Source organism: Zingiber officinale, chromosome 6A, assembly GCF_018446385.1.
Source record: "Zingiber officinale cultivar Zhangliang chromosome 6A, Zo_v1.1, whole genome shotgun sequence".
Taxonomy (NCBI): Eukaryota; Viridiplantae; Streptophyta; class Magnoliopsida; order Zingiberales; family Zingiberaceae; genus Zingiber; species Zingiber officinale.
This window is the reverse complement of record NC_055997.1, coordinates 116,645,460-116,667,431: the sequence shown is the minus strand read 5'-3', so window position 1 is coordinate 116,667,431 and position 21,972 is coordinate 116,645,460. Positions and strand designations below refer to the sequence as shown.

At 42.1% G+C, this 21,972-nt stretch overlaps 1 protein-coding gene across 2 annotated transcripts in view; it reads right to left on the bottom strand.

The window, feature by feature from the left end:
* The window catches only part of LOC121997631 (mediator of RNA polymerase II transcription subunit 23-like), a 50,949-nt gene that overhangs the window by 17,249 nt on the left and 11,728 nt on the right, over positions 1-21,972 (bottom strand). For both annotated transcript variants that reach the window (XM_042552142.1, XM_042552143.1), the window contains 5 exons: positions 21,508-21,739; positions 19,916-20,136; positions 18,796-19,009; positions 14,128-14,408; positions 11,810-11,893 (listed from right to left, as the gene is read on the bottom strand). In XM_042552142.1, coding sequence (XP_042408076.1) covers positions 11,810-11,893; positions 14,128-14,408; positions 18,796-19,009; positions 19,916-20,136; positions 21,508-21,739 — 1,032 coding nt within the window. The remainder of the gene's footprint in view (positions 1-11,809; positions 11,894-14,127; positions 14,409-18,795; positions 19,010-19,915; positions 20,137-21,507; positions 21,740-21,972) is intronic.

Genomic DNA, 21,972 nt, shown 5'->3' with positions numbered 1-21,972 from the left:
GGCGACGTGCACGCTCCTCAAGACACGAGCACGTTCTTCAAATTGTCCTATGAAAAGATATGTCAGAAAAGTTGCTCTAACATCATACCTTAACAGGGCACATAAATCCTGACAAGACAGTAGAAGCTTCTATTATACGATCCGCCTGATAACCATGCCTTGTTGCCAGCGACATTATCTCCCAAAGGGATATCAATGGATATGGGAGGGGTCCCACTGCTTGGCCGAGCAGGGGAGTCGCTCGGTCAGGGATCCCTGCTTGGTAGACCTCTGCTGCTTCCCTGCAATGACTTGGTTCGGTAGATTATTTCCGCCCGACCGGGCAAGTCACCTTAACTCTCCACTCCGTGATGAGCACCTGATGTTCTTACTGTAGTGCTCTTGGTTGTATGGGCGTTTGGCTCGGACCAGCCATTCATCGATCAGCAACTGCAGTAGACCTTCGCTGCTCGGCCCACCTTTGGTGAGTTTGTTGGTTCTCTAGCGTTGACCGCCCTGACTTTGATCTCCACGTTGGCTGCTATCTCCGCCTTTGATCCTCACTTGGTGGGCCCCCCTTTATCATCGCATCACAAGTCTTTCCCTCAAGTCCAGTCGAAGGATGTTGTAAGTCCGACTGACTAGACTCGTAGTATCTTTGGTAACCTCTTGATCAGACATTCTCTGTTCTCGAGCTTCCGATCGGATTATAGTCTTCTTAGCCGCCGTTCTACTTTCGTCTTACTGACCTGAGTGTGTAGCTGACGCTCGGATCTAACTTCACAAGCCTGGGTTTTAAATCGTCGCTCGACTATCATATAGTCAGAGATCTGTGTCGATCGAGGTGATTGACGGCAACACTTAGTCATTTTTTCACATATCGTCGCTTTCTTGGACGAGCGCCTTATAATAATTACTGACGACATCTCCATTTATGGGAGACCGTACAAATCTCTAGTCATTATGGATGTGCGCACTGCCCATGCCTTTTAATGAAGCCTCATTAATGTCTTCCCGTAGTTGACTGCCACGTGTCCCACTCTCTGCCGCCACACGTTTGATGTGACAAGCGGATATCCGCTGATGGTGTGACAGACGTCTTTTCAAATTCCACGGCCAGATCATGTCCTTGTTTTTCGTAACCCTTGATCGGACGGCTCGGAGCGATCATTCGCTGGACTTTATAAGCCCCTTATTTATTAGTCGTCGTCTTTACACTTCCTCGCATTTTCGATCTCGAGCACATTCTGTGAGGCTTTTCCTCCTTATCTTCACCAGCGAACTTTCTCAAAGCCTCTCCTTTCTTTCCTTTACTAAATCCGCACTTCGCTTCTTTTTCGATTTCTTATAGTTGTCTCCTCTCCTCCTCCGTCCATTCCTGGGCTTTGGTACACTTCCACCGGAACTAAGTTTAACGGGAATGAGATTGACCAGATGATACTCACCTACCATTTCCCCTTCGACTATCAGATTCTCATCCCCTCTACCTACGATTGGCCCCATGAACCTCCCGTCGGCTTCCTACCCTTCTTTAAGGACCAATTTTGCGCTGGTCTTCGATTTTCCATTCAACCTTTCTTCTCGACCGTGAGTAAATACTTCCATGTATCCCTGCACCAATTGGTGCCCAATTCCTTTAGGTTGCTGTGCGGGGTGGTCGTGCTATTTCGTCTGCACGACATTCCCTTAGTCCCCCGAGTATTCTACTATTTTTACTATCCTAAATTGTCCGAGCTAGGACCTTTTTATTTTAAGCCCGAGTGAGCTCTGTCTTTTTTGACAAAATGTCGACCTCCAATAAGCACTGGAAAGAGCACTATTTTTTCGTTCGCTTTCCCCCTCGGCTAGACTTCCCGATCGGCTAGCAGATGGAAGTAATGCAGTCTCCGTCGCTCGGGAAATATCGAAGCCGATCGGACTATCTCCAAGCAGCCTCCAATTTGGCCAATCAGAAGTATCACATCCACTGATTACTGTTGGAGAGTGTCCTTTACGTGTTCGGGCTGAGCCGATCCGCACGCGACTGCCCATGACCTTAGGTATGCTCCGTCTTATCCTTATCTTTGAATCTAACTAATTTTTCCTCCTTTTTGTAGTTCAACAAATCATGCTGAGGGCACGTCGGCGGCAAGAGCAGGCTCGTGGATGCAAAGATTAACGCCGTAGGAATTGCCGAGTTGCAGAGTCGCGGCCTGTAGCAGGTCGAGCAATCTGATGACCCGACCGACGAAGTTAGAGGGATCCACGTGTCGGCCAGCAAGGCTGGAGCAAGTCAGACAGCAGCTAGCGATGTCGCGACTGCTACAGCTGACCTCTCTCCTGATCGGCCTTCGATGCTACCGATCGTGGTGCCCTCGGATTCGACCACCTCTGGCGAACCTCTAATACGATGCAAGAGGCACCGCGGGGAAGCTTCTTCCTGATCAACCACTTCCGCCTTGCAAGCCCCCCGCCCGTACCGGTTCACGCCCCTCCTTTGAGCGGGGTGAGACTTCATCACCCACCTTTCTCGAGTCGACGGTCGTCCCGATTCCTACATCTGTATCATCCGACCAGACACCTTCTCTGTCCGGGTTGACGTCGGAGACCATATGCACGCCGCTACTCCCGTCCCGATTCCTACATCTGTATCATCCGACCGGACACCTTCTCTCTCCGGGTTGACGTTGGAGACCATTTGCGCGCCGCTACTCCTCTTTCCCGACCGCACAGGTATCTACTATCCGGCCATCCCTGATGCCCAAATCCATGGGCCAAGCGACTTTCGAGCCTTCTGGTCTGCGTAGCCAGAGGCATATAATGGCCATCATCCACTTGCCCACTAATGAGTGGCGCCACCCGGACAACGCTGAGCCTCGTTCCCTCGAATACCATATTCGGATCCAAGGCCTGCTGGCACAAATATGGGTCGATGTTAGGGCCCGCGCGGCGACCATCTCCCCGGAAGAGCTCGCGGACAGCCATACCCAAAAGGCTACTAAGGTATGTAAGTTACCCGTATGCTCACCTGTTTATTTCCCAATCAGCATTTACTAATTTATTTTTTCTACAGTTTTGGGTCAAGAATCTGGCCATGTGCTAGAGACTAGCCTTTTTGGAGCACGAAGTCCAATAGCTGCACACTCCGAGTGGCCAATCAAAGGCTTCCTGGGCACGTTTGGAGCAGCTAACTGGCGAGGTGGCTCAACTGAAGGTCGATCTGGAGAAAAGCTCTGAACAACTTCAAGCTTAGCGGAACAAGAGTGCCGAGCAGGCCTCGCGAATCGAGCGGCTCAATAAGCAGGCTAGCAACTTTAGTCCAAAATCAACTCCGCCAATACCCGAAAGCTTCGCGCCATAGAGGACTTAGAGATTAAAAAAAAGAGACTAGGGTCTTGGCGCAAAGTTTGAAGGATGCTGAGGTCGCTCTGGTCACCGAGCGGGAGAGCCGATCGGAAGAGCAAGTGGCTACTAAGCTTCAGCTCGACGCCAAGGATGCGCTGAAAGCCGAGTTGGAGGCGTCCCGAGCGACCTTCAAAATTTACCAAGATGCAGAGCACGACCGGTTTGAAGTTTTCAAGCGTGATTATCTCCGTTCGGACCCCTTCAATGACCAACTCACTGATCGGCCAATAGTTGAAGGATGGCGGCTATCTCCCTCTCGCAATGAGCAACAAGATCATAAACATAGAAAAACTGACCGAGTCGTTGCCAAACGACGTTCTCGACTATCTCGAGTAATCCTCCTCTCTATTTCGCATGTCGCCTTTTGTACTCTCTCCAGATGTGCTGTAAAAATTTTTCTAAGTGTCAATGAATAAACGTTCATTCAACGCCTCCTCCTTTTGTTAAATTTTGTAAGTATTCCTCCATGCATCGCCGTTCAGCCCAGTGGGGCTATCTAGCGTCTTGACCACCTTATAGCGTTTTGTGAAAATTTTCTAAGTATGCATTCTTGCACCTTCGCTCGTCAATGTAACTAGTTGGCGAGTCGTCCGACCGCTTGTTTCGGTGTTTGCCGAACAACTTCTTTATTTTTGTTAGCGAGAATCTTTTCTGCCAATCGGCACTAAGACCAATGTTTATAGTCGTCACATGACTTATCACTAGTTTTGATCTCAAGTTTATAGCCATCGCTCGGCTGTTGTCGTCGACAAAAGGGTTTATAGCCGTCGGTTGACTGTTGCTTCTTCAACAGGGGTTTATAGTCGTCGCTCGATTGTTGATTGCGTAGACCAAGATTTATAGTTGTCGCTCGACTGTTGACGTAGACTAGGATTTATAGTCGTCGCTCGATTGTTGACTAGACTAGGATTTATAGTCCTCGCTCGACTGTTGATTGCGTAGACCAGGATTTATAGTCACTGCTCGACTTTTAATTGTGTAGACTAGGATTTATAATTGTCGCTCGACTGTTGACGTAGACTAAGGTTTATAGTCGCCGCTTGACTGTTAATTGCTTAGACATGGGTTTATAATCATACTGTTGATTGCGTAGACATCGATTTATAGTCGTCGCTCGACTTTTAACTTGGTTGAATGGCACAATAGTCTGGAACACTTGGGATCTTTATTCATTATTTCCATGCACACACAGGACATACATTCATACAAGTGTATTTGGATTTAACCACGCACCTCTCACCCGGCCCTATAGGGCTGGAGATGGTTTGCGCTCCAGGGATGCTCGAACCTTCTCCTGTCTTCGTCTTGCAGGTAGTAGGCTCCCGAGCGGAGCTTCTGAATTACTCTGTAAGGTCCTCCCCACGGGGCTTCTAGCTTGGTAACATCACCGACCGGCTTCACCCTTTTCCATACCAAGTCGCCGACCTGTAACGATCTGGGGCTTACCCTCCGGTTGTAATTCTGCTTCATGCGCTGCCTGTACGCCATGAGCCGGACGGCAACCTTATCCCGTGCTTCATCTACCAAGTCGAGCTACATGAGTCTACATTCGACGTTTCCATCGTTATAGAGCTGCACACGGTCGGACTCTACTCCCATTTCCATTGGAACCACTACTTCACCTCCATACACCAGATGGAACGGGGTGACACCGGTCACCTCTCTTGGTGTGGAGCGAGCATGGTCGAGTCGAGCCCGTAACCCTCTGAGGATTTCCTGTTGGTGACTTCCATGTGGCCATTACTCTAGGGGTTGGCCACTGAGGTGAAAGCCTGCGCAATGTCATAACCTTCGCACCACTCCTTGAGCCTTCATCCTGCGAACTATCTTCCGTGAGACGAGCCGGCGAGAGATGCCGAACGAACATAAGATATTTTGCCATATAAATTTGATGATAATATGCTTGGTTATCTTGGTTAGCGGCTCGGCCTCCACCCCACTTTGATAAATAATCTACTGCGACGAGTAGGAATCTTTGTTGACCGGTTGCCATTGGAAATGGTCCAACAATGTATATGTCACTGGTCGACTCGACTGGACAAGACACCGTGAACACTTTCATCTTCTCGGTGGGTCGGTGCGGAATGTTATGATACTTTTGACATGACAAGCAAGTGGTCACTATCCGAGTGACGTCATCTTGCAATGTAGGCCAAAAGTATCCTGCCAACAGGATCTTTCAAGCCAGTGGTCTGTCGCCTGAGTGACTTCCGCAGGAGCTCTGATGAACCTCTTGCAAGATGTGTTCAACGTCCTCCAATCCGACACACTTGAGCAATGGCCTTAAGAAAGCTTTTTTATATAGCTGATCCCTGATCATGGTAAACCGTCCGACCCTCTTTTTCAACAAGCGAGCTTCCTCCTGATCGGCTGGTATAACGCCCGATCGGAGGAACTCTGTCAGTGGTGTCCTCCAGCCGCTTGGGAAGTTTATTCTGTCCATCCTATCGATGTGCGCCACCAGTGAGACTTGTTCGACCGGCTGATCTATCACAATCGGTGATAATGAACTTGTTAACTTAGCCAGCTCGTCAATGGTCTGGTTGTCCGATCGGAGGATCTTCTGGATAACCACTTCTTAAAAACTAGCCTTCAACTTTTCGAAAGCTTCGGCGTATAGCTTGAGCCGAGCGTTACTTATCTCAAACATGCCTAATAGCTGTTAAGCCGTTAGCTTTGAATCCGAGTGGATGAGGACTCTCGTAGCTCGTACATGTCGAGCCTCCTGTAAACCAGCTATCAAGGACTCATACTCAGCTTCGTTATTTATAGTTCGATAATCCAACCGCACGAAAATTGCATCCTATCTTCTCGCGGCGAAATCAAAAGAACGTCGATCTCGTTGCCTTACCGAGTGGATAAGCCGTCTACATATATCTTCCAAGCCGCGTCCGGCTCGGTATTCTGGTCCTCAGTGACAAAATCAGCTAAGACATGAGTCTTGATCGCCATCCAGGGTTGATATTGTATGTCAAATTTGCTCGGCTTGGTGGTCCATTTGATTAGTCGTCTGGATGATTCTAGGTTAAGGAGGACTCTTCCTAATGCGTTGTTGGTCATCATCACGATCGGATGTGATAGAAATATGGCCGAAGTCTCCGAGCGGCAAGTACTAGTGTGTATGCCAATTTTTCGAGACTGGTGTAGCTGGATTCTGCATCTTTTAATATATGACTTAGAAAATACACTCGCTGTTGCTCAGAACCGTTCTGCCGCACCAACGTCGAGTGAACCACATATTCTGTGAATGACAAATAAATCTAGAATGGCTCGCCGACGTTGGGTTTCGCCAATACAGGTAAGGAGGTAAGGTACTCCTTAAGCTCTTCCAGCACCTTGCCGCACTCCGTGTCCTACTGAAACTTCGTCACTCAGCGCAATATCTTAAAGAACGGGTGACTCCGGTCGGACAATTTGGAGATAAATCTCGATAATGCCGTGATCTGTTCGATCAGCCGTTGGGCCTCCTTCAAGTTGTGGGGTGGGGACATGTCTTGCAACGCCTTCACCTTGCTCGGATTCACCTCGATCCCCCGTTCGGTGACGATATAGCCTAAGAAGCGGTCACTCTTTGCTCCAAACAGACACTTGTTTGGATTCAGCTTGATTCCATACGCTCTCAAAGTTCGACATGTTTTTTCGATATCTGCACAAAGGTATGCTCGAAGGGATTTTATTAAGATATCGTCGACATATATCTTCATGTTACGGCCGATCTTCCGTCGGAATACCCTGTTCATCAACCTTTGATAAGTGGTGTCGACGTTCTTTAGTCCGAACGGCATGACATTGTAGCAATACGTCCCTTTGGCTGTGATGAAACTCACCTTCTCTTGATCTTCCCAGGCAAGCGATACTTGGTAGTAACCTTGGTATGTGTCAGCATGCAAATCAGCTCGCAACCCATTGTGGAATCCACAATTTGGTCTATCCGAGGCAGGGATAAAAGTCTTTTGGGCATGCCTTGTTCAAATCACGAAAGTCGATGCAGACTCGTCACTTGTTGCCCGGCTTGGAGACTAGCACGACGTTGGCAAGCCAGCTCAGAAATTACACCTTGCAGATGTGGCCGACTTCCAGCAACTTTTCTATCTCCGCTCAGATGATTTGGTTCTGTTCCCACTGAAGTCCCTCTTCATCTATTTCACCGGCCGAGCATCCGCTCGGACATGAAGCTCGTGTTGAGCCACGCTTGACGAAATACCCAAGAGCTCGTGTGTTGACCAGGCGAACATATCATGGTTTCGCCTAAGGCAGGCAACCAGCTCTACCTTCTCCGTCAGGTTGGCGACGATAAATGTAGTCGCTGCCGACAAGCTAGGATGGATCTGAACCTCCTCCTTTTCCTCATAGACCAGCGCGAGAGGTTCTGCCACGATGGTGTTTACTTTCAAGCGCGGGATCTTCCGCACGACCCCTTGCTTCGTATTTGATCATCTACCCTTGCTTCGGATTTGATCATCTAGACGTAGCATCGTCGAGCGACCAATTGGTCGCCTGTAACTTCGCCTACCTCGTTGTCTACCGAAAACTTGATCTTCTAGCAGAAGGTGGACACTACCGCTCGGAACTCTTTAAAGGTCGGTCGGCCCAATATGACATTATAGGGGGACGACGCATCAACCACAATAAAATTTGTAGTCCTGATCCTCTTGAGAGGTTCCTCTCCGAGTGATATGGCCAGTCGAGTCTGACCGATCAACAATACTTCATTGCCTGTGAACCCGTAAAGCAGGGTCGTCATGGGCTACAATTCGCTCCGGTCGATTTGCAGCTAATCAAATGTCTTCTTAAAGATAATATTCAGCTACCTGTATCAACAAAAGTTCGGTGAATGGTATAGTTAACTATTATCGCCCAAATGATCAAGGCGCCGTCATGAAGGATCTTCACTCCCTCTAAGTCTTGGGGGCCGAAGCTGATATCAGGTCCCTCAGCCTTCTCTTTACTGCATCCAATAGCATGTATCTCCAGCCGCCGGACGTGCGACTTTCTCGTTGGGTTGGAATCATCGTCAGTCAGCCCATCGGTGATCATTCCAATTTCACCATGAGCGGCATTGCTCCGGGTTTCCTCCTCTGAGCCGAAGGTCTATTCCACTCAGCAGAAGCTCGGGCGAGACTTGTGTTATTTCTCCTTTGAGGCTGATGATGGCATTGTTTGGCCATCGTTCTCTCTTCATCCCTCCGCCTGGCTGATCGGCGGCGATGATGCCGATCGAGAGATGGTGACCGACGACGATATCCTCAAGGAGCCGGTTTGCTTGAAATTGACGTTAGGTCGTAGCAGTCACGCATATTGTGCGTCGTCGACTGATGGAAGGAGCAAAACAACGGCATCCATGACTTGCCTTTCGCAACTTTCGGATGACCTGCTGCTACATGCTGCATGGCATGTGTTCTAGGCTCCGAGTGCGGCTGCGCTACTCCCGATCAAGGGCCCTTGGGTGGTTGATGATTGGTGGTAGGCCGTCGTTCCAGGGAGCAGTATGCTCAGCCAGCGCTTCCTTCCTCCACGCCACTTGGGTTTCCTCCACATTTATGTATTCAGTGGCCCGTCTGAGTAGGTGGTTGAAGTCTTTTGGCGGCCTCCGGATGAGGGAACGAAAGAATTCCCCTTCGGTAAGCCCCTAGGCGAAGACATTTACCAATATCTCCGAGAAGACCAATGGAATATCCATGGTCACTTGGTTGAACTGCTTACTGTAAGCCCTCAGTGCCTCCTTGGCCCCTGTTTCAACGCGAATAGATTAACACTTGTCTTCTGGTAGTGGCGAGGCGAAGTGGTGCAAGAATACCGTTCGAAAATATTTGAAACTGTGAATTGTTCAGATCGGCAGACGTTTGAACCAGCGTTGCGCTGATCCTGAAAGGGTGGTGAGGAAGACTCGGCACTTCACTCCGTCGGTGTACTGATGGAGTGTGGTCGTGTTATCGAACTTGGCCAAGTGGTCGTCTGGATCGGTCGTTCCATTATATTCCCCGATTGTCAGTGTGTAATGTTGGGGCAAGGGGTCGTCCAAGTAGGGATGTAAACAAGCCGAACCGAGCCGAACAGTATTAGGCTTGAGCTCGGCTCGTTTAAGTTATATTCGGGCTCGAGCTCGACTCGAGCTCGAATCGAGCTTTTATCACAAGCCTCGAGCTCGGCTCGTTTTAGAATTATCAAGCTCGCGAACAGTTCGAGCTCGGCTCGTTATTAGCTCGATTATCAAAGTTAACGAGCCTAACTCGTTAAGCAAGCTCGGGCTCATTTTCGGGTTCGTTTAGGGCACGTTTAGAGCTAGTTTTTTTGCTCATTTTAGAGCTCATTTTTTTTTGCTCATTTTAAAGCTCATTTTAAGGCTCGTTTTTTTTACTCGTTTTAGAGCTCGTTTTTTTTACTCGGTTTAAAGTTCATTTTAAGGCTCATTTTTTTTTGGCTCGCGAGCCTATAAACGAACATGTTCGCGAACTCACGAGCCGAATATCCTTAAGCTCGAGCTCGGCTCGATAAAACTGTCGAGCTCGAAATCGAGCTCGGCTCAATAAGATAAACGAACGAACTCGAATGAACTTTTTACCGAATCAAGCTCCGAATAGCTCGCGAACCGTTTGGTTCATTTACATCCCTACGTCCAAGATCCTTTGAGAGAACTATCGGTTGATCCGTTCGGGCGAATCATCATTTCTTGGTGCTTTCCCTTTCCTTGTGTCCCGAATGGGCGCATCATCCGAAGAGGATCCTGGTTCCCTGTCCGCTCGACACATTTCCTCTGATAAAATCTAGAACGTGCGATAAAAGGGGATCAGCGTATTGGGCGCGTCCCCATATATGCCAGTAGGCTTCTTATTCTGCCCCCGAATAGATACATGTTCCGCTCGGTCTGTATCCGGCTTGCTGACCCGCTGTTGATGCCACAGGCTCATGTACCTGGCGCTCAACCAATGTCTATTGTTGTTGTTGCTCCACCATTTTTGCTGCTCGGACTTGTATCAACATATCTAATTCCTCCTTCGTCAATGCCACCGTCGTGAGTTGTCCAACGTCCTCCATCTTCGCGTTTCAGATACAGGCTATGTTCCCACAAACGGAGCCAATATGATCCTGTCCGAAAATCGTGAAGAAAACTAGTTGGGGATGTGGCTTCTGTTTGACCGCTTGTAGACCTCCCTCCACTCTGCAATACAAGAAATGTCGGTGCCGAGGAAGGGATCCCCGGCATTAGTCCTCCGACGCTCAAGTCAGTCATCGGAAAAATGGAAGGAAGCGGAGCAACAATACGCATAGGCGTGAATAGTGAATAACGCGAACCTCCGCCGATGCATAGACCTCCCTTTATATAACGCCCTAGTGGGCAACGTGCATACTCCTCAAGGCATGGGCACGTTCTCCAAATTGTCCTATGAAAGAACATGTCAAAAAAAGTGGCTCTGGCAGCATACCTTAACAGGGCACGCAAATCCCTGACAAGACAATATAAGCTTCTATGGTATGATCCGCCTATTGACCATGCCTTCGTTGTCAGTGGGGGAGTCGCTCAGTCGGGGATCCCTGCTCGATAGACCTCTGTTATTTCCGGCAATGACTTGGTTCGGTAGATTGTTTCCGCCCGATCGGGAGAGCGCTCTGATCTCCTTAACGCTCCTCCACTCCGTGATGAACACCTAATTTTCTTGCCATAGTGCTCTTGGTTGTACGGGAGTTCTGCTCGGACTAGTCATTCGCCGATCGGCAACTACAGTAGACCTCCATTGCTTGGCCCACCTTTGGTGAGCTCATTGGTTCTCAAGCGTTGACCGCCCTGACTTTGACCTCCACGTTAGCTGCTATCTTTGCTTTTGACCCTCACTTGGTGGGCCCCTCTTTATCACCGCATCAATAAAAAAAAAAAAAAAAGGTAGCCCGGTGCACGAAGCTCCCGCCATACGGGTCCCGGGGAAGAATCCATTGTACGCAGCCTTACCCTGCTTTTTGCAAGAGGTTGTTTCCAGGATTTGAACCCGTGATCATTTGGTCACATGGCAACAATTTTACCGTTGCGCCAAGGCTCCCCTTCTACGCATCAATATGAATCAATAAAAATTTGACACGATAATCATGGCAACACTAATAAACAAGCAAAGCCACTTGATTTTCCATTTCTGTTTTAAAACATTGATCACGGACACTAATGACAAGCCACTAGATCTGAATATTACACATCAAGATTTGACTTCCAACATGCCCCAACCAAATCTGAAAGTTCACTGGACAAGAAAAAAAGTGCAAGCAATACCCCATGAAAAGCGAACCTATTTATATGGAATATATAATTGCCTTTGCTTGACAAAAAAAAGGGAGAAATTTTCATTAATATATTTGCATATACCAAGTATTTACTAAATATAAGCCATCTAGCATTCACCCTATCCGTGTTTCAGTTCTATCACGACAATGTAAGGGGGTCAACAGTTACAAATTATACCGTGAAATGAGGGCGAAATAAGGAGTGAGGAGCAATAAGCAGCAATCTGACATAGGTTTCGACCATGGCAATGCTAGGGATGGCCTACAACAAAATGTTGTCAAAATTAGTCCACAGAAATTGCATGTTGATTGATCACAACCAACATCTTTGATATAATTTATTCAATTTTAAAATAAATAAGTAATCCAGCAACAAAATGAAAGATGTCATCACTAGTATGCAAAATATTGCATGTTGATTAAACATAACCAACATCTTTGATGTAATTTATTCAGTTTGAGAATCAAATAGTTGTATTAACTAATGCTAACCTAGTAGGTGGAAACAAGATTGAAGTTTCAGGGGAAAAAAAATTCTCCAACCAACCGATACAATTTAGCAGTAATATCAACCAGAAAATATAAACACAATCTAATGCAACCAACCTGGCAAAAACAGGATCTGATTGTCTAAACACATAGATGGTAGTTTCTGCATAGTGCTTAATAATCTATTGGACAATAGTTCATGCAAGAAAAACATTGGTGCACAAGGTTTTAGAATGTCCAAGGTTGATGCTTAAGAACTCTAATAAACTTGAATAAAGGTCCCACAATTTAATCTCTTAACACCTCCAGAAATTAGCAAGACAAAATCCAAGATCCTAACCAGCATATTAAGTTAATTCTTATAATTTGCAATTTTATATATAGAGGATAACGCGTTAGCTTTGAACAGGTGAGTTATTACGGTGTTAAGATACCATAACATGATTTTTCTCATTCTGAATGAAATATCTACCAGCCTGTAACTAGGACTCTAGTATCTAGGTGTAGGATGCCTCGTAAGTTTTTGCAAGTGGATAACAGGAGTATCAGTGTTGAACTAGGAGTGATAGTGTTATATTGTTTAGTTTTTGAAGGGTCTAATTATGATTTCTAAAAAATTGCAGACTTATTTTTAAAAATGCAAATTTAATTAACCTAATCCTACTTCACAAACCTGTGACTTATTCATTTGGCTCCATTTTGACAATTTTGCAGTCAAATGTAATAAATTGGTGTTTGTTAACACTAAAGGTGTATTGTGGTCATTTGGCTCCATTTTAATGGCTAAATTGAGGGAAGCTAATAGGCCCATACTTGGTATGTGCATCAAGGAGATGTCGTTCCAGCCTAAGCTCATCTTTGATTCATGCCTGGGGCAAGCTCAAGCACATGCTGTATTTGTGTCACCCAACATCAATAAAGTATTGCCTATGACAAGTGAATCAAGTTTTATCTAAACTTCTATGATCAAGACCAAGCAAGAAAAAGCTCATCATAGAGGTAGGGCTGGAGGTGCAAAGAGTAGAGGTTGAGTAGAGGATTGGCAATAGAGGTGAAAGTTGAAACGAGGAATTGTGGATAAGGTGAGTATATGAATAAAGGTAAAGGTAGGAATTAGAGGGAAGTGGAGTGAAGAATGGAGGAAGTGCAAGTGGCAAACTCAGTTGTGGTAATAATTTGATACATGTGATCACCTATTAAGTTAGTACCTAATAAGCTAATAAAAAAACTAAAAATCAAAATACTTGCTATTACTAGTTACACAATTACTTAGCCTTTATTAATTAAATATTATTGATTTATTAACTATTTAATTAAAATATTTTCATTATTTATAAAAAATAACCATTAATTATTGCTTATAGTTTACTACTAATTATTATTTAAGCATTTTCCATTATGGTTCATTATTTAGATATTTTTCAACTTGCTTCAATAAAATTTAGGGTTTAGGATTTAGATAAGGCTTGGTGGTTGATTTAAATTTAATTGACCATGAAACTGTAAATTTCTTATTGTAGAGAAAATAAATCATGTAGGAGGAGACGCGAGAGGTGGACCTGGCCTAGAACTAGGTCAGCATGGTCCAACCTTTGCCAACCCTTATCATGTGTTAACTCAGTTTGGTATTCACTAATATAAACTGATATTAAAATCAGTATTAACATTGAAATTTCTAAACATATAAGTTCATTATAAAAGAAAAGATAAGATGAAGATTAACTCAAAATTACGAGAACTTTGTGTAGAACCATCCCAAGGCTGCGTGTCTTGAGTGAAAAAGACCTTGACATCCAAAGCACTTGTTCTTAACTCCTTAGAATCTTTGATTATTACTTATCTAACAAAAAATATCCATTATTTTTCTTACACTGGTGAAAGTGATTCATGCAGCCCGCCATATTAACAAAAATGAGTCTGCGATCATATAATAGTGCATGATAAAAGTGGCCACAGATAAAAGTGTAGTTCTTTAGAAAAGTTTTCCGGTGTATAAATTTTATATACCTGACCGAGAAATATGGCTTCTTCAAGTTGAAATGCAAGCTTTGAGCATAAATTGATTGACAACCCGGAAAGTAATGTCATAGATAGAGGGTAAGTTTCTCGCATCATCATCATCCTATCATTAGGTTGCATATTAGGTCCTTGTAGGATTTCTGTTACTCCAGCTGATGAAAGCCAATTCATAACTGCTTCACACGTTTGCTGATCCATTGTAAAAGAGAGAACCCAAAACATTCCCATAGATCGGTCATCTAAACTCATAAAATCCAATGTTCGTTCTCCTGAAACAAATTATAGGGAATAAAATTCTATGATTGCCAAATTAAGCAAATGGAACATCTAGATAGCTCAGGAATCAGGCATCACTATGATTAATTCAGATGTCATAGATATGTCGGAATCAGGCATCCTCTTGGACATGATGTGTATACATGAATAAGAAATGTCGGAAGTACGAATGCACCAAGATAGCAACAAAACAAAAGTAGATATGAATACCCCAAGATAGCAGGTAGATACTATTAACACCTCTCTGAAGATGTCTCAAGTATATATATATAAAGTTTAGGCCAAAGATAGCAGAATCCTTCCGTGCAAACACAATCAACATAACAAATTGTTAGACATTGAAGAGATTCTTGTATTGCCGACTGAAACAATCTCTGACGTTTTATTTGACCCATAGGATTATTTGTAGAATCTTCAAGCCCACGAGATGAAATGTTCATCAATGCAAAAATTCCAAATTATCATCTTCGCTAAATCAGATGGCCAGTTTGTCTTATAGATGATCCTCGTGGACCATAATAGGATGTCTGCTAGGCAATGGATAATTCAAGATGCATGATTTAATCTGAGTCGAATGGATGAGTACTTAACCAAGGATTCTGATGGCATGCAATAATTAGTGGGCAATACTCCAGTTTTGAGGGATGGATGCATATATTGACAAGAAGAGTAAGATGCAACAGCATTTTCGCAGATCTAGAAGGGATAGAGAAAATTTTCTGGCCCTTGAGTTGAAATGAGCTACTGAGGTAGATGGAGAGCTCAATGATGACTTCACAAATGAGGTACATCCAAGCATGCAACAGTTAAGTTCATCTAGAAAAAGTTCATGAGAACAATTGGCAATCAGTTGGACGAATTGGGTGAGGGAGGTGCAGTCAACTGGGAGCAAGATTAGGAGGGAATATCCACAGAGGGATGTTGGTTAATCCTAGGAAGATCATACCGGTTTCACTGTACAAAAATTTTGTACAAGTGTCGAACCTTTCCTAAATAACCTATTGCGTTCTTTAGAAGTTAAATTAGGAATCGCAAACGGAACTTAACATTATTGATTCCAAATTTAACTTATCTGTTCTTAATGGTTTAGACTTGGATCGCAAGCGGAACTTAACACTATTGATCCAAATCCACCTATGTTATAAATTCAATTAAATATTAATTCCCAAAATTGGCTTCCAGGTTAAACATGGCGAGGCACTAGGCCTTCTTGGATTGGGAGCAACCGCCACTTCCTAGACAAAGCCTTTTAAGGAAAACTAATATTTAATTTCCTTATATAACTCTAGGTTTAACCAAAAGAAACAATCGAATCACAAATTCGAAAAACAAAAAACACAAACTCGAATAATAAATTCGAAAAACTAGAATCTAATGCCTCTTGTGTTTGGAATTCATACAAAGAAAAATAACTAGCATGATGCGGAAGAAAATTACTAGTTATACCTTCTCTTTGTATGCTAATGACCTCGAGATCTTCTGCCGTATTCCTCGCCTCGCCTTGGACGTCGTGTGGGCGACGATCCTCCAAGATGAACACCACCCAAAAGCCTTCTTCTCCTTCTCTATGTTTCGGCCACCACCACCTCAAGGGAACAAAAAAGAGCAAGGGAATAAGAAGAGGGAGAGGGCCGGCCACAAGAGGAAGCACCAACTTGAGAATAAGAATTGTTATCTCATGAGACCTCCTCTCGCCTTCTTTTATATTACTTGCCCAAGGCAAATAAGGAAAGACTTTTTACAAAAATTAAAATCTTCCTTTTGTTTTTCCTTTCCCCCTTTTATTTTTCCTTTTCTTTCCTCTTGATTCAATCAATCATCAATCATGGATTGATTGGCTTGATTGGCCGGCCCTTGCTTGGGCACCAAGCAAGGGTGGTCGGTCACATCATTAAGAAGGAAAAAATAATTTTTATAAAATTTTATAAAAGAAGAAATCCTCTTATAAAATTTTACAAGCTCTCTTTCTTAAAGTGGATGTTAAAAAAGGAAAGTTTTAAAAATTAAAACCATATTTTAAAATTTAAAACTTCTCTTCTAAAAATTTCCTTTTTAACATGTTTACAAAAATAGAAAATTTTAATTTTAAATTTCTCTTCCTTTTTTCTAAAACCATGAGGATAGTTAAAAAGGGAAAGTTTTAAAACTTTTAAAACTCTCTATTAAAACATGTGGCCTAATTCAAATAAGGAAAGTTTTTCATTTTAAAATTTCTCTTTTAAGACTTATAGTTTTCTACAAAGAAAAGATTTTAAAAAATTCAAAACACCTCTTCACTTTTGAATTAATATGGTCGGCCCCTTCTTGCTTGGACACCAAGCAAGGGGCCGACCCCTTAAGAGAAGATGGTGGCCGGCCCTTGGCTTGGTCACCAAGCCTTGGGTCGGCCCTCTCTTGGACACCAAGAAGGACTTTTATTTGGATGGACTTAAGGCTTAAATGAGGCTACGACAGGGACCTAGAGGAGAAATTGATTTTGGCCTTCCGATGAGCTTGAGTATCTCGTGTTCGCCCCGAACACACAACTCAAGTTTATCAATAATAACTCATTCCACTAGAGAGTTATTATTGCACTACCGCACCAATCCCAAATTACATTATGGACTCCTTCTTATAATGAGTGTGTTAGTCTCCCTATGTTTAAGATAACAAATGTCCACTAATTAAGTAAGTTACTGACAACTCACTTAATTAATATCTAGCTTCAAGAGTAGTACCACTCAACCTCATTGTCATGTCGGACTAAGTCCACCTACAGGGTTTAACATGACAATCCTTATGAGCTCCTCTTGGAGGCATTCTCAACCTAGATTACTAGGACACAGTTTCCTTCTATAATCAACAACACACACTATAAGTAATATCATTTCTCAACTTATTGAGCCTATTGATTTATCGAGCTAAATCTCACCCTTTGATAAGTTAAAGAAATAAATACTAAATATATGTGTTTGTTATTATATTAGGATTAAGAGCACACACTTCCATAATAACTAAGGTCTAGTTCTTTTATTAAGTTAGTATAAAAAGAACTTACCTAAAATGGTCCTACTTAATACACTTAGAGTGTACTTAGTGTAATTTATTAGTCAAGATAAACTAATACCTAATTATACTACAACTATTCCAATGGGTTGTTCCTTTCCATCTTAGTCGTGAGTAACTGTTTATAATTTATAAAGAACTGATAACATGATCTTCTGTGTGTGACACCACACACCATGTTATCTACAATATAAATTAATTGAACAACTACACTTAACAAATAAAATGTAAACATTTAACCAATGTGATTCTTTTATTTCATAAATAAATGTTTACAAAAGCTAGGCTCTTAGTATACACTCCAACAAGGGATCCCAGCAGTGACAAAGTACCAAGATACCCGGTAGATATCTTACAATAAAGGTGCATCCAATCCCAAAGCCAACAATTGAATGATTGGTGGAGAATGTCTAAGCAAATAACCTGGCTGATGAAAGATGATCATATTGAGATCCCAGAAGGATCTATGTGGGAAATATCATAGTTCTTGACGAAGAGATTAAACCTTCTGCAAAAAGGAGACAACAAAGGCACTAGGCAAAGAAAAAGCTCAAGTTACACGTGAAGAGGGAGAAAATGTGATGGGTATCCATCTTAGGGAAGGCTAATTCCTTCTTAGAGCAGAGGTAGAAGCAATATGGCAAAATGTGGTGGAAAAGAGAGTTGAAGAGGGCATGCCAGGAGGAGCTCAAGAAACTCTTCAGTGCAACTAGATATTAACAGACATCGAGAAAGCCAGTAGAGGTACACTACCGATGCTAAAAAACATCATGATCGACAATGACTTGACCGAAGGATCGTCACCCCATCAAACCAAGAACTCTAGTGGAGAATCAAAGAGATAGATGACTCTTCAATGCAATGGAACAAGGAATATTTAATGATAATTTTCAAGTCTTGAGCTCAAGCTAGTAAGAAAGGAAATTTGTATGCGTATATAGAAAATTGAAGTGTCAATACAACAAAATAGCAACAGAATAAATTTAGATATGAAATTGAATAAAATGGAACAAAAATAGCTATGAATGATGAATACACCATATAACAGTTTTCAGTAATACAATAGACTAAAGGCGTAGGAGCATATCCAACCAGGCTCTCCTATATGCTTGTGCCTTTGTGGAATAAGAATGGCCTAACAATTATCAGACATTCTGGTTATTAGAGGTTATCAAAGCGAGCATTAACTTTTCTTTGCTGTTTAAAGTAAGTATGATGCAAGCATCAATTTCTCCATGATGTGAAAAAAAAAGGCCAAGGTTTATCAGGATATAGAAACAAGCATTGGAAGCAAATAACAAATATTTTTGCAAGGATATAGAGAAATATAAGTGCCTTTGGTTACTTGTCTCCACCATTCATCTATCTGCTTTCCTTTCTGAAGCTGATCATTGTTGATGTACTCCCTAATTGAAGTGTTGAAAGACCAAATACGTACAGTTTGACTGCTACTAATGAAATCCAATAGAATTGCTTGAGGACTGACATTACTTGGATCAATATTTTTATCTTCTTTATGAAATGAAATGATCTTTTTTGTAGTCTCCACCTGACATACCACAGCAGCATAAATCTAAATTATAGATTTATAGATGCAAGCATAACATAACATTACAAATTAGAGGAGCTACAACTCTTAAATAGATTTAGATTTGAGTATATTCCAGATACTTAAAAACTTCTCATAAATTAGATAAATTTCTTATTTTATAAAGAATAAGTCATGTTATCAATCTATAAAAATGACTTAGGAATACAATTTTCAATCTCTGTCATGTACATCTAATCAACTCTTATCAATTTTATTTGTCGCTTCACTAGTAGATTTTTATTTTTCTTATAACATTGCAAACCATGTCGGTATTTTAAAAGGTCCTTATCATATTAACTTCTTGCATGTTTCTAATTGTCTGATATTTTGATGCAGAGAAAACTGAATCCTATCACATCAAAGGCCTATTAAATTTTGTTTTTGGCATAGGAATGAATGATATAACACAAGAATCCAAAAACTCCTGTCCCCTTCAATCTCACTCTTTATTCTAATAATCTTAATGATTTCTTCACTTTAACCAGGCACTCTGTATCAACTTGTCCAAATAGTTACATGTGCAATACAAATATGAAAATACCTAAATAACTCAACAAGAGTATGATGCACCATGCAACACTATACAACCTGTATTCCTAGGTAGCCTAACTTTTCACTAATCAACCTAGTCAAGCAACTTTCGTAAAATTATATTATAAGTGACAAATTATGATCCTAGATTAACAGCAAAGTGTGATGTCAACCTCAACCAAATAGGTAAGAAGATATAAAGATGAAAATTTTATTTAAATCGATTGTTCTGTTTCTTATAGAAAAGCAAAGAATGTAGAAACATAATAGGTCAGGTAGCAGTCCTTTTATGATTAACAAAATGAAAAGGATGACAGAGTTTTGCATCCAAACCAGCTTCTTTGGGTCTGAACTCAATGTATTCATCACAAGCTCAATGCGAATAATCTGTGCAAGCAGCCAAGTCACATGATTACTACGCAGAATCTGTTGGTCACCTCTTGTGATTCGAGAGGTGAGTTTGTTAATGAAATCAAGAAAATCAATGCATCCATTCTTCATTAGAAAGAAGAAAATGTCTGCAAATATAAGCCATTCCTGCCAGCATTGTGTTTCTGGGAAAGTGAAAAAGGACATGGATAGTTATTCTCTGAAAGAGCAATAAGAACATCTGTCTCAGAAAAAAGTTCCTTTTTTCAAGAAATCAGAAAATACAAACAAGAGCAGCATGTTTTGTAGAATTAATGAAAAGCTTCAATAAGCATTAACTCAGGTTAAAATAGATTTTTTTAATTGTTAGTGTCACTGATTGTACAAGTTTCTCACACCTACAATTTTTAAGTTCTATGTTGGTCTTTAGTTATATAATGTATTTTATCCAAAGTTTCATATCCACTGAGAAAGTTTAAACATATGTGTAGAAAGTAATTGCTTTCTTAACAGACTTTTAAAGAACATAATTTGTGATTGATTTCTTAATGTCCTTTTGAAAAACATAAACTGGTATAGAAAAATGCAATAAGTCTAGAATTTCAAGATTGTAGGATATCTTTGTATCTAGAATAAATAAAAAATAAAAAAGGTAGTCTGATGCACGAAGCTCCCACTAATGTGTGTGTTGGGGGGGTGTAGCCTTCCCTTGCTTTGCAAGAGACCCGAATCTGTGACCTTCAAGTCACATGGCAGCAACTTAATATATATTGGCCCTAAGCTGCAACTGAAATGTTAGTGAATTAGTGAAGTATTACAGACTGAGACTGTGCTGTAACATCTACAGCAAAGGTTTTAAAACAAGAGAAAATATGCACTAGTGAAATATGTAGTCATCCCTTCCCTCAAACACCAAGTTAATGAGTGACTTGGGAACGGAATTTGAAATCATCAGATCCCTCAAACACCAAGTTAGGGGATATTTATTTTATTTACCCTCGAAAAGAGGTAGCCTAATAAATCAGAGATTCTATTATACATAGTACCAATGTACCAATACTTCCAACTCAGGATAGAGTCTAACATCATCCCTCCCTTCCCTCCAGCAAACAATCAAACAAAGAAAAAAGTGCCCAACTCAAGAGGAATTTAATATCATCCCTCTCTCAAGCAATGCAGCTAACACTCATATTTGATAAGAGACAAAAGAAAAGGCATGTATTTGCAAGAAAATAACGTCTATTGATCTATGAACATATGCAGTTCGATACGTAGTTAATCAGTGTAGCTCAGTCCTAGGATCATTAAGATCTAAATATGTATTTCTCATTAACCTCAGATACAAGACGCACACACATACGCAAACACTTATTTACCATCGAAAAGAGGTAGCCTAATAATTGAGATTCTATATAAACACTCCCAATACTTCCAATAATTCCAACTTGGGCATGCATGCATGCATATATGCACACACATGTACATATATACATATGCATGTGTTGTGTATGCATTAGATATTCTAGTAAGAAAATCCTAAGTTGCCACCTTATTACCTGAGTTTGTGATCTTTAATAATTCTATTGTTCTGTCAACAACTGCCTCACAAATCATTTCAGGGGAGAAAACAGCACCAGGTGTTGATGTCTGTGGAGGTTTATAACAAGGGGCAACAAGGAGTACACGTCTCCACCAATCAGGCGAAGGAGTTGTACGAAGCGCATGTCTAAGACAACGCAAGGCTCTTTCCCAATCCAAACTTCCTTTTGGAATAGAGGCGGCAAGATCCTATAAAAAAACAAAAGCTTCAATTAGAATAAGAAACCAAAGTGAATCAAGAGATATGGAAGCAATTAGCCCACAAGTACAAAACAATTTTCTTTTATTGCCCTTGAGCATAATTCATGAATTCAGAAAATAGGTGTCTAATTGCCAAGAATCACACTAATATTTCCATTCACATGTCTGCACAGAATGATCCATGCATCGTAGCATGCTATATACCAAATGAGTACATATGG